At 34.4% G+C, this 9,952-nt stretch overlaps 2 protein-coding genes across 3 annotated transcripts; both read right to left on the reverse strand.

The window, feature by feature from the left end:
* Positions 1 to 992: 992 nt before the first annotated feature.
* LOC111379532 lies at positions 993 to 2,396 on the reverse strand. The gene has a single exon (XM_023002924.1). It carries the CDS (start codon positions 2,243 to 2,245, stop codon positions 1,271 to 1,273), a length of 975 nt encoding a protein of 324 aa, XP_022858692.1. The 5' UTR covers positions 2,246 to 2,396; the 3' UTR covers positions 993 to 1,270.
* A 2,461-nt stretch (positions 2,397 to 4,857) lies between these two features.
* Positions 4,858 to 9,184, reverse strand: LOC111379531 (GRF1-interacting factor 3-like). Of its 2 annotated transcripts, XM_023002923.1 has the most exons (5): positions 9,104 to 9,184; positions 8,895 to 8,998; positions 6,173 to 6,249; positions 5,582 to 5,666; positions 4,858 to 5,516 (listed from the first exon to the last, which is right to left on the reverse strand). In XM_023002923.1, exons 2-5 carry the CDS (start codon positions 8,970 to 8,972, stop codon positions 5,136 to 5,138), a joined length of 621 nt encoding a protein of 206 aa, XP_022858691.1. In that variant the 5' UTR covers positions 8,973 to 8,998; positions 9,104 to 9,184; the 3' UTR covers positions 4,858 to 5,135. The 2 variants fall into 2 exon arrangements, with proteins under 2 accessions (XP_022858691.1, XP_022858690.1); XM_023002922.1 differs by having other exon boundaries at positions 8,895 to 9,161.
* Positions 9,185 to 9,952: the final 768 nt, after the last annotated feature.

The raw sequence follows: 9,952 nt of genomic DNA on the forward strand, positions 1-9,952 counted from the left end.
CTCCATTTTCACCAAAAAATAAAAATAAAAATAAAAATAAAAAAAATCATTTTCCACTTTAAGGGTATGTTTGATGGGCAAAATTTTTCAGGAAATTGGTTTTCCACTCAACCTCCCACGTGACCCCATTTTCCAGGTTTTTAAGGAATTGATTTCCGTTCGGTTTTGGTGGGAATTGGTTTTTTCAGCATTTTTTTTTTCAACAATGGAAACATATTCTAACTACAATTATAACAAATTCTATTCCTTTAATTAACAATTTTCATGGAAAACAAAATCAAACGAATACTAAAAGATCCAAAATTTCAACATTTTTCAGGTGAAAATTATACCAATCAAACACATTTAATTGACAATTCTCAATAAAACAAGTTTTGGGCAATTCAATTCTCTGAAATTCATTTTCTTTCCACTCAAATTTCATTCTTGCAATCAAATAAACCCTTAGAGAGAAGAAAATAATTGTATTCCTCTCGCTCACTTTTGTTATATAGAAAAAGTCATGAGTACACGTATGGAAAATGTAGTATAAATATGGAAACACGATAAATCTAATTACATGCCTAATATATGTTATTCTAATTTATTTATCTCAATAAAATTGCAAATTATGTTTTAATTTGCATACTGAAACAGTTTGGTTCTGTTTGGAGTTTTACCAAACCATTTGGAAAACGTCAAAAACCGATCAAACAAAACCATTTATACCTAATTGGTGGTTCAATTGTTAATTGCATAAGTTATCCTACTCTACACGATATTGACAACTAAATGATTTATTTATTTGTTATTCTATATTACAAGTAATTTATTTCGTATTCACAAACTTGAGATTTTTATCCTTATCATGTAAGATTGTTAGTATCATATACAAGATTTTGGTCATACCTTGCTCAACCGCTACCAAGTTTACAAGGTCCAACCAAGAGTGGCCGGACCTTTCTCGACCTTGACTAAATGTACACCAACTATTGCATCAAGCATATCAAATATAAGATACAATTTGTGAATCTATTGCACAAAGCTGTTATTTTTACTATAGAACACACCAATGTACTCGACACGTCGACTATGAACAAATGTCGTTAAATGGATTAACGCTTTTCACAAATTATCCATTCAGTGCATACGCAATTCCTTTTTTTCCCCCCCTTGTGTGTGTAATATTGTTCTATTCTATTTGCCACAATGTGTCAAACCTTTCATAAATTTTAAAGTAACGCGACAAACCAAATCATAGTATATTCAACTGTATAAAAATTCGAACGAGTTAGTTCGAATTGACGACCCAGTGCTGACCGTCAACGTGGACTCGGAGATTATTGAGTCGAGCGAACAAATTGACAGCCCTTCTAACGCCTTTGTTGTCAGCAGAAGTAAAATAGTCATGCCCAAAAATGACACCACCGGGTCTCAAAATCTTATAGGCCTTGTTTATATCCGTCCAAGCCGAGTGAAAATCATGACCCGCGTCGACCTCAATCAACTCAGCAAACACGCCCCACTCGCAGAGCTTATCGAGAGCTGACGAGGTGGAGAACGGCATGAATAGGACTGATTCTGTGGCATTTGCATAAACTACGTTTTGCATGAATTGGTACATGAGCAAGACATCGCCGTTCACCATTTTTATGTCCCTGAATTTGTCCAAGAATCCAGGCCAGCCCCGAAAATCGTCAATGCAGAGTATCTGAGTCTTGAGCCCGAGTTGGCGTGTCAACTTCGCCATGTGAAGAGCCGACGCGCCTAGAAACGTGCCTACCTCAATTATGGTCTTGGGCCTCACACGCCGGACGAGGTTCTCAAAGACTGCGCCGGTTGATCCCCAACCTCTAATCCGGTTCTGGAGGAGGAAGGCGCTAACGCGCGCAGGGGGGAAGTTTTGCCACGGGGACTTGCCATGGAAAACTCGGTCAAGAACTGTTTGGCGGACTTTTTCCGACTTAACTGGATCGACACACTGAAGTGAAAAGCTGTTGTGGTCAGCTACTGTGCCGGCGGCCGACGTGCTGGTGGTGGAGGGCCTGAAGGTGGTCGCTGGTATTGTTTCGAGAGGAATTCTTGATGTAATAACAGGTTTGTTCAAGGTGGAAGAGGGTGCAGATAGATAACCTAGAAAGTAGCTTATTAGGAGAAGGATAAAATAAGCAATAGGTTTAGTGAACTTCTTTAGCTCAAAAACCACCAGTCTCTTCCGGTGGTGGCGGTGGTGCAGCGGCGGAGTTGGTGGTGGTTCTTGTTTCATGTTATATTCTTTGCTATTTATCCGTTGGCTCCAAAAGTTAAATCCACTAAAAAGGAGAAAAAAATAAAGGAAGGAGAGGATGCGGCTGAGTTTCTTATTTACTAGAGTGGGAGAACTTCTTTCAAAATTGACTATGTATTAATTAAGGCCTTAATATCTTATTTAAGAAACTGCAATTTTTTTTTTCTATAAATATATAGAGAATGAATTGACTCCTTGAAATTCACCTAATATAATATCAGTTATGCTACAGGTACAGAAAAAGTTTGATAGATTTTTTACAGATCAATACATAGCAATTTTTCATTAATTTTGGATCCAAATATGACAGAAAATGCATCATAGAGGTGCTGCGTTGACACTTGATAGCACTTGTATGGATTCTGCGAATTATTCCCTGTTTAATATAATATATTGTTGGAAAAATTCTTGTCTAAATTTATTAAATTCAAAATAATCATTTGCTTAAATTTGTCATTCTAAGATAGTGTTTAATTATGTGGGCGGTTGATGGATAAGGACACTTATGGCCCTCTTTCAGAATTCAGACTATTGACAAACACTAATATAATAATTCAAATTTCAAAGAAGAATTTATCTATTTTTTTATTGAAGCTTGTTGGTTTCAGATTAGAATATCCAGAAATGATCTGAGCTTTTATTCAAATTTTTATTCACATATCCCTTTCCTTTTTTCTGGAGTTTTTGTTCTAAATAATGCTTTAATAAGCCAAGGCTACAAGCTTTTTGGTGTTATTGTCCATCACAACGATAAACGTTCTTTTTGTGCAAATTATTACAAATTAGAAATAAAAGGGTAGAGCCAAGTTTAATGTTTATTCAGCTCTGAGAGGCGGACAAGACAGACATTTCAGTAGAATGTCGGATATGCAAACATTAACAAGAGACATAACAATATGCATATCTACGAGGTCAACCATGATACATGAACACTCTCTTCATAACTTAGTCGACAATCTTTCATATGAATCAAACAAAGTCATTGATTTTAAATTTGTCTATCGTATCATTGCTCTGATTTCTTCTACATAAGTGAAGATGTCAAAAAAATGTAAAGCACAATGTAAATCTAGCATAATTCTGTTCAAGGTTTTAACAGTTTTGCTGGTTTTGTTATATATACATTAAAGTTTGACAATTTGGTTGATATTGTCTGATGTGACAAGTATAATGGTCATTATAAAGAAAGTAGTACTTTCTCGTTTACAACTTTACATTTATTTTGTTTTTAGCATTCATTTCCATTGTAAGGAAAGTAGTATTTCCTCATTTATTGCTTTCAACATTTTCACATGTAATCATGGTATTCCTCCGTCACAAATGAGGGCATATGAATAAAATTTCGGAGGTACCACCCTCCTTTAACGGGAAAAAAAGAAAAAGAAAGTATAATGGCCATTGATTTTAACAACACTTGTTCAAATTTGCCAAATTTCTTACCCATACACCAAAATAATGGACAAGTAAATTAATCCGGTTTTTAAAAAAAGGCGAAACTGTTTGTTAAACAAACTAAGTGACAGATTGCATGATTAGATCTCTCTCCCTCACAGTTTAAAATATTAATGTCTGCTAAGTGTTCATAAAAAATTTAAATTATAAATAGAAAGAAGTGTATGATAAATAAGTAAATAGTAATTATAAATCTCTTGAAATATGTGAATAAAAAAGTAACTTTATCAATTAAAAAAATAGGAAAAATTGTAGTTAGAGTTCCAAACCTTTTAAATTGTTGCAAACTATACCTAAACCATTCATTTTTGCAAATGGGATTCCAAACCTTTCATCTCAACTACACGTGGAGGAAATGTTGACAGAATCTGCCCATTTGATCATTAGCTGACCAAAAGTCAACAATCTATCAAATTATTCCACATAAAATAATAAAATAAATCATTTGGTTAGACCGTTGACTTTTGGTCAATTAACGATCAAATTGATGAATTTGGTCAACGTTTACTGCAGCTGCAATAAAGATTAAAGGTTTGGAACCTCAACTGCAAAAATAAAAGATTTGGTTATATCTGCAATAATTTGAAAAGTTTGGAACCTCAACTATAATTCTCTCTTATAAATATTAGCCAAATAAGTTGGTTGGAATGGAATAACAACAAAAAATGTGTGAAATACCTAACCATCCACTTCAATTTGAAACTTTTCTCTGAATTTGAGGTTTGAGATTATGCAGTTACTACAAGTTTAGACTTTGCCTAAGTCAATTAAATCCCTTAATATAGGCCGTTTACTGGTTAGGCATGTTTAGTGCATTTGAATCTCTCTCACCCTACCAAAATGTCATTAGGAATAAAGCTCCTGCACAGACCCCTTTGCACAAGATTTGTACAGATGCTCCCCCATGTAAGAGCATTTGTACAAACCGTGCAAATGGATCTATACAAATAGCACAACTCATGTCATTAAGTTCTTTAGCTAGGCATACTTCAATGGTGCATTAACTGGTCTGTACGAATAGCACAACTCATGTCATTAGGTTCTTTAGCCAGGCATACTTCAATGGTGCATTAACTAGGCTAGAAATAGCCATTGACAAATTTCAAGCTTCATCAAAACCACGGTAAAGCACGAAGACATCAAAGCACGAAAAGTTTGTACATTCATAATCAACATGAAAATCAGTTCTAGTTGCTGTTTAATAAACGCCTAACATCATTACAAAAATTATTATAGAACAGGGCTGAAGCCTGAAGCTTATACCCAAACTGTCTTCCCCTAATCAGAGAAAAACCCATCTACAAAGGAAAAATTTTCAATCCTTCGCTACTTTCTGTCTGTTCCTTGATGAACAGACGTACCCCCACACGAAAAACGCTAATCCTACACGAGACTATTTCAGATATTTCACAGGGCATTATTTAGCTCCCTTTCCATCTCCACCGCCATATGCAGAAGTTCCCTGGCCATCGGCTCCAGAGGACCCTTCTGCAGGTCTATCTTGCTTACTTCCTCCACGTATAGCAGCTGGGCCAGAATTCAAAACCAGGCCACTTCCTCCCAGATTAGCCTCGTTATATGTCGGGTGCATGCCATTACTGGCCCCAGTAGGCCGCATATCCATATGCCCTTGCACGGCCTGTGGCTGTGGGAGATGTTGGGATAGATGCTGCTGATGTAAATTATTGAATTGTAAGGATGCTCTTAGTGGAAATGTACTGGGCTGCTGACCTATGCCTGCAGCCTGAGGTTGTTGCATGTAAAACCCTCCTTGTTGCATTGCTGGGTGCGGAACCATCTGCATTTGTTAACGTATAAATAAGCTGAAAGTCGAGAAGTGGATTATCAGACTTCAAAAGATACCTGGGGAGGCATTGCAGGCGTCTGCGGTTGAGCGTCAGCAATTGCAGCCAAATACATCAAATTCTTTTGAAGTTGAGCCTGGTACCTTATCATCCAGAACAACATTCCATAAAAGTCAATATCGTATGCATACTTTCCTTCAGAAAAAAAGTAAATATTATCTAATAACTTGGGGGCCTTATGAATTCCGGGATGGTTCACATCTTCAGTGCACAAGTTTAAAAGCAGGGGAAGAGGGACTGGGTTGTCCCCCAATAATTCAAAATTTTTTGGAGTCAGAAATTTTTTGTGTACACCCCATACATGTATATATCTGTGAACGCCTACTCACGAAGATTGGAATGGTGATCATTAAAATTTTTTAAGATGTAATAGGTAGTCCAGAGAGATGCCCCATGAACAAAAAGCGCAAGATCCAAGGCCACTGATAAACATATCTCCAATGAAAATAAGGGAAAAAAGATCGATGTCACTTTCTTTGGAATGAGATATAGTACCAGCTGTCATTTAGCAATATTTAAACCTAATTAATAAAAGCTAATTCACATGAATATACATGTAGGCAGTAAACAGAGAGATCGAGAGACTCACTGGGCACATTCAGCAAGTTTTCCAGGGTTTTGGTTGCCCAAAATCGCCAATATCAATTTCTTGTTCTCGTCAAGGTACTACACCATGAATTTAAAAACAAGATTCAGAATGTAAATTAAACCAGAAATAGAAACTGCTAAGGTGCGATGAACTATTCAAAAAGTACGATCATTTTTGGTTAAGCATAATATGTTACATGGAAAAAAGAAGTCTTCGACATTCCGCAAATTGAAAATATGACGGATCACTATATCAATTGCATATCGGCATGTGATGATTGGTTTATTTTTGCATGCATTCACTCGGAAACTAAGTCGCAAATTACTCAACCACTAAATCAGAAAGGCATTGTCCGTAGTTTTTGGTAAATCAAGAATCTGTTAGGGAGCCAAAAATATTTATTTGGGCAAAAATAGACCTCCAGAGAACGAAATTAATACAAAACACGACAACCTGTCAATTTTCCTCCAATCACTACACCACCCCCTACATTTTGTTTTGCTGGATCTTGTCACCCCTCAAATCCATATCATAGTTAGGAAAAATAAAATGCATTCAGTGTATCTCTGCTTTAGCAAGAGGTGTTTGTGTAAGTAATGTAGCTGGATACCGGCACTTAGAAATGATGGCATTCTTGCTTTAGTATGGTGATCACACGTAAAAGGAATATATAACGGTCCTTAAACCTAAACAGCCGTGAAGCCCACCTCAGAGTTATGCTGGCAGCTATGAGCAGTAGCAGTTGGAATGGATTCATTTTTTGGAAGCATTAGAATCATTATGATAAAGAAGTACGAGGAAACACTAATGACATGTTTGTTACCTAGTATTGCACAGTACTGCACTATTTAACAACAATATTTTAACTTCTTTTTCCTTATTAATTTTATTCATTTATATGCAATCTAGCATACCAAACTAGCATACCAAACGTACCATAAATGCATCTAAATATTGATCGTTACTACTCTTAACTAAAGCAGGCCCCATATCTGCACATTTTAACCTTTAGTTACAGACAGATAATAGTGAAGTAACTGATTTCATTCATTAATAGCAGTAATGATATGAAGTCCACTCAAAGAAACCAATCTGTTTATAACACTAGATGTTTTGGCAGACATGATGCATGTGGTAGAGTTACTTGTTCCAATGGTCACTAAACTTAGGTTCATATCTTTGATTGGTCACTGAATTTTAAAATGTCCAGTTTTGATTACTGAACTTAGGTTCATATCTTTAATTGGCCACGGAACTTTAAAATGTTGAGTTCTGACCACTGAATTTTGAAAAATGCCGAGTTTTGGTCACTGAATTTAGATCCATGTCTTGAATTGCTTACTGAAATTTAAAATGTCGAGTTTTGACTACTAAACTTTGAAAAATGTTGTGCATTACTTACTAAACTTTGAAAAAAATATTGTACATCACTTACTAAATTTTGAAAAATGTTGTACATTATTCATTGTAAACTCGATATTTTTCAAAATTCAACAGTTATGCTAGTGAATAAAGTACGGTATATTCCAAAGTTCAGTGGTCAAAATTCAACATTTTAAACTTTAGTGAGCAATCGAAGACATAAAGCTAAGTCCAGTGACCAAAATTCAACATTTTTCAAAGTTTAGTGGCCAAAACTCGACATTTTAAAGTTCAGTAAGCAATCAAAGACATGGATCTAAGTTCGGTGACCAAAACTCAACATTTTTCAAAATTCAATGGCCAAAACTCTACATTTTAAAATTTAGTGGCTAATCAAGAACATGAATCTAAGTTCAGTAACCATTCGAACAATTAACTCCATGTGCTAGTTATTGATACTCTTTTTTTTTTTTTGGTAAAGAAATTTCTTTACAAAAGTAAATGAAAACAGTATAAAATATTTCAGGCAATTTTTATGGGGATTGCAAACATATCCCCCCCCCAAAAAAAAAAAAAATTATTGATAGCTTAGGAAAAATCAGGTATTTTTTATGAAGGCGGGAAGAATAAAAGATGTATGAGACCAAACAGCAGAAAGACCACTGTAGTGTGCTCACCAACTCTTAAATAGTCAAAACTATCCAATTGAAATTGCATCACTTTCCCAACATTCATTGCCACTAAAATCCCATGTTAACCAACTTGGAAAATGAAACAACGCCCTAAAAAGGATTTTATTTTTTAGCAAAATAGGTACAACCTACTTAACAAAATTTCATAAAAAGGATTGAAATTTGGAACCAACACATATCAAGTTTTACATATTATATGCATACGTTTTGAAAGTTTTTTTGACATACAAGTTCATCATAGAGGAAGTAGTTCGATGACATAGTTCCGCGAAATTGATTCAAATGGTGTGGAACTATCATTATGACAATGTATACCGAACAAAAAAAAAAAAAAGGGACAAATACTCTTCTACTGCCAACCGAAATGAATGAATACATGAATTATTAAATGCAAGCTATATCATCAGAACAGTTGCTTCTAAAACTGGTAATTCGAAACTTCATAACTTCACCCACAGTATTACCCTAACAAGTGTAATTAACAGTACTTTCTCTTTCAGTCTCCAATTAACATTCACTCTCTCCTCTACAGATTCTACAGAATTAGAATGATAATCAAAAGCTATAAAATTAAGAATGAAACATAAACAACAGAACCATAATTTATTTAATCAACTAATAGAAATAACCCATATGTAAACAAGGGTAAAAAAAAAAAATGTATATACCTTCTGAATCTGCTCAGTGGTGATGTTAGTAGGAGGAAATGAAGGCGTAACTGGAAACATTTGCCCTGGTTGCTGCATCTCTGAGGCTTTCTTGCTTAATTAAACTATAAACCCACAAGAAAAAACAAAAAATCGAAAGTGAAAATTTAAGGGTTTCGTCTAAAATTGGAGAGGGTGAGGAATGGAAAAAAGAAAAGGTTTATTTTTACCCGTTAATAGAAAAAAGGTTGGGAGCGGTGTGCCTTTTTAAGGTTTGATTTCTCTTGTTTAAACTGCAGGGATTTATTTTTCCTTTTACTGGGAAGAAATTTGGGGAAATGAGTTGGAAAGACCACCCTAATAGACATTTTATCCAATTGGCCTTTGACCAAAATTATAAAAATAAAAAAAAATTTAATTATTTAAAAGTGTCAAAAGACTTTTTTACCCTTAACTTGTAAAACAAAAATGAAGAAGAAATTAGAGTTTTTTCCTAAATTTGCTGAACTCGTGACTTGAACCTTGGATGGAAAGAAAATATTTTAACTTCACAACCATTATGGCAAGTGATGGTCCTTTGTTTTTTGTGAGCAAAATATATATATTACATTTCAAAAAATTGTTTCATTTTCACTTCAAATATAAAATTTAATTAAAATTAAATTTTAACAATAACCCACCAGTTGAACCATTGACCCGGTGATTTTTTTCGAGTAGATTATCGGGTTGGCTCTAATATCTATACATTCATGTTCTAACACACAACATTCTCTTCCTTCGAATTCAAAAAATCTTCCCCTTCAAAATTATCTTCTCGTTAGAATTTGAACTCTTCTTTTAAAGTTTAAGGTCATCTCTTCTTCGTAATAGATCTCCGATGCACCCAAAGTTTTAACATTGTCCATAACTTAGCAACTAATTGAAAATAATTATTGAGTCATTTATTCATTAGACACCTATTATAACATGTGAAATTTTTTAAAATAAATTTTATCGTTATATTTTGAAAAAAAAATGGACAAAAAATATTTTTTAAATTTCTATCTTATTTAGAATCCAATAATTAGATTTTAATAAAA

The sequence above is a fragment of the Olea europaea genome, unplaced genomic scaffold (genome assembly GCF_002742605.1).
Source record: "Olea europaea var. sylvestris unplaced genomic scaffold, O_europaea_v1 scaffold2000, whole genome shotgun sequence".
NCBI classification, from domain to species: domain Eukaryota; kingdom Viridiplantae; phylum Streptophyta; class Magnoliopsida; order Lamiales; family Oleaceae; genus Olea; species Olea europaea.

Bases quoted from the DNA above. Each gene is read 5' to 3' on its own strand.
- LOC111379531 (XM_023002923.1), bottom strand. From the start codon at position 8,972: ATGCAGCAACCAGGGCAAATGTTTCCAGTTACGCCTTCATTTCCTCCT. The intron at 6,250-8,894 runs GTATATACATTT...TTCATGGTGTAG, and splicing joins CCACTGAGCAGATTCAGAAG to TACCTTGACGAGAACAAGAA. The intron at 5,667-6,172 runs GTGAGTCTCTCG...CTGGATGATAAG, and splicing joins AAACTTGCTGAATGTGCCCA to GTACCAGGCTCAACTTCAAA.
- LOC111379532 (XM_023002924.1), bottom strand. From the start codon at position 2,245: ATGAAACAAGAACCACCACCAACTCCGCCGCTGCACCACCGCCACCAC.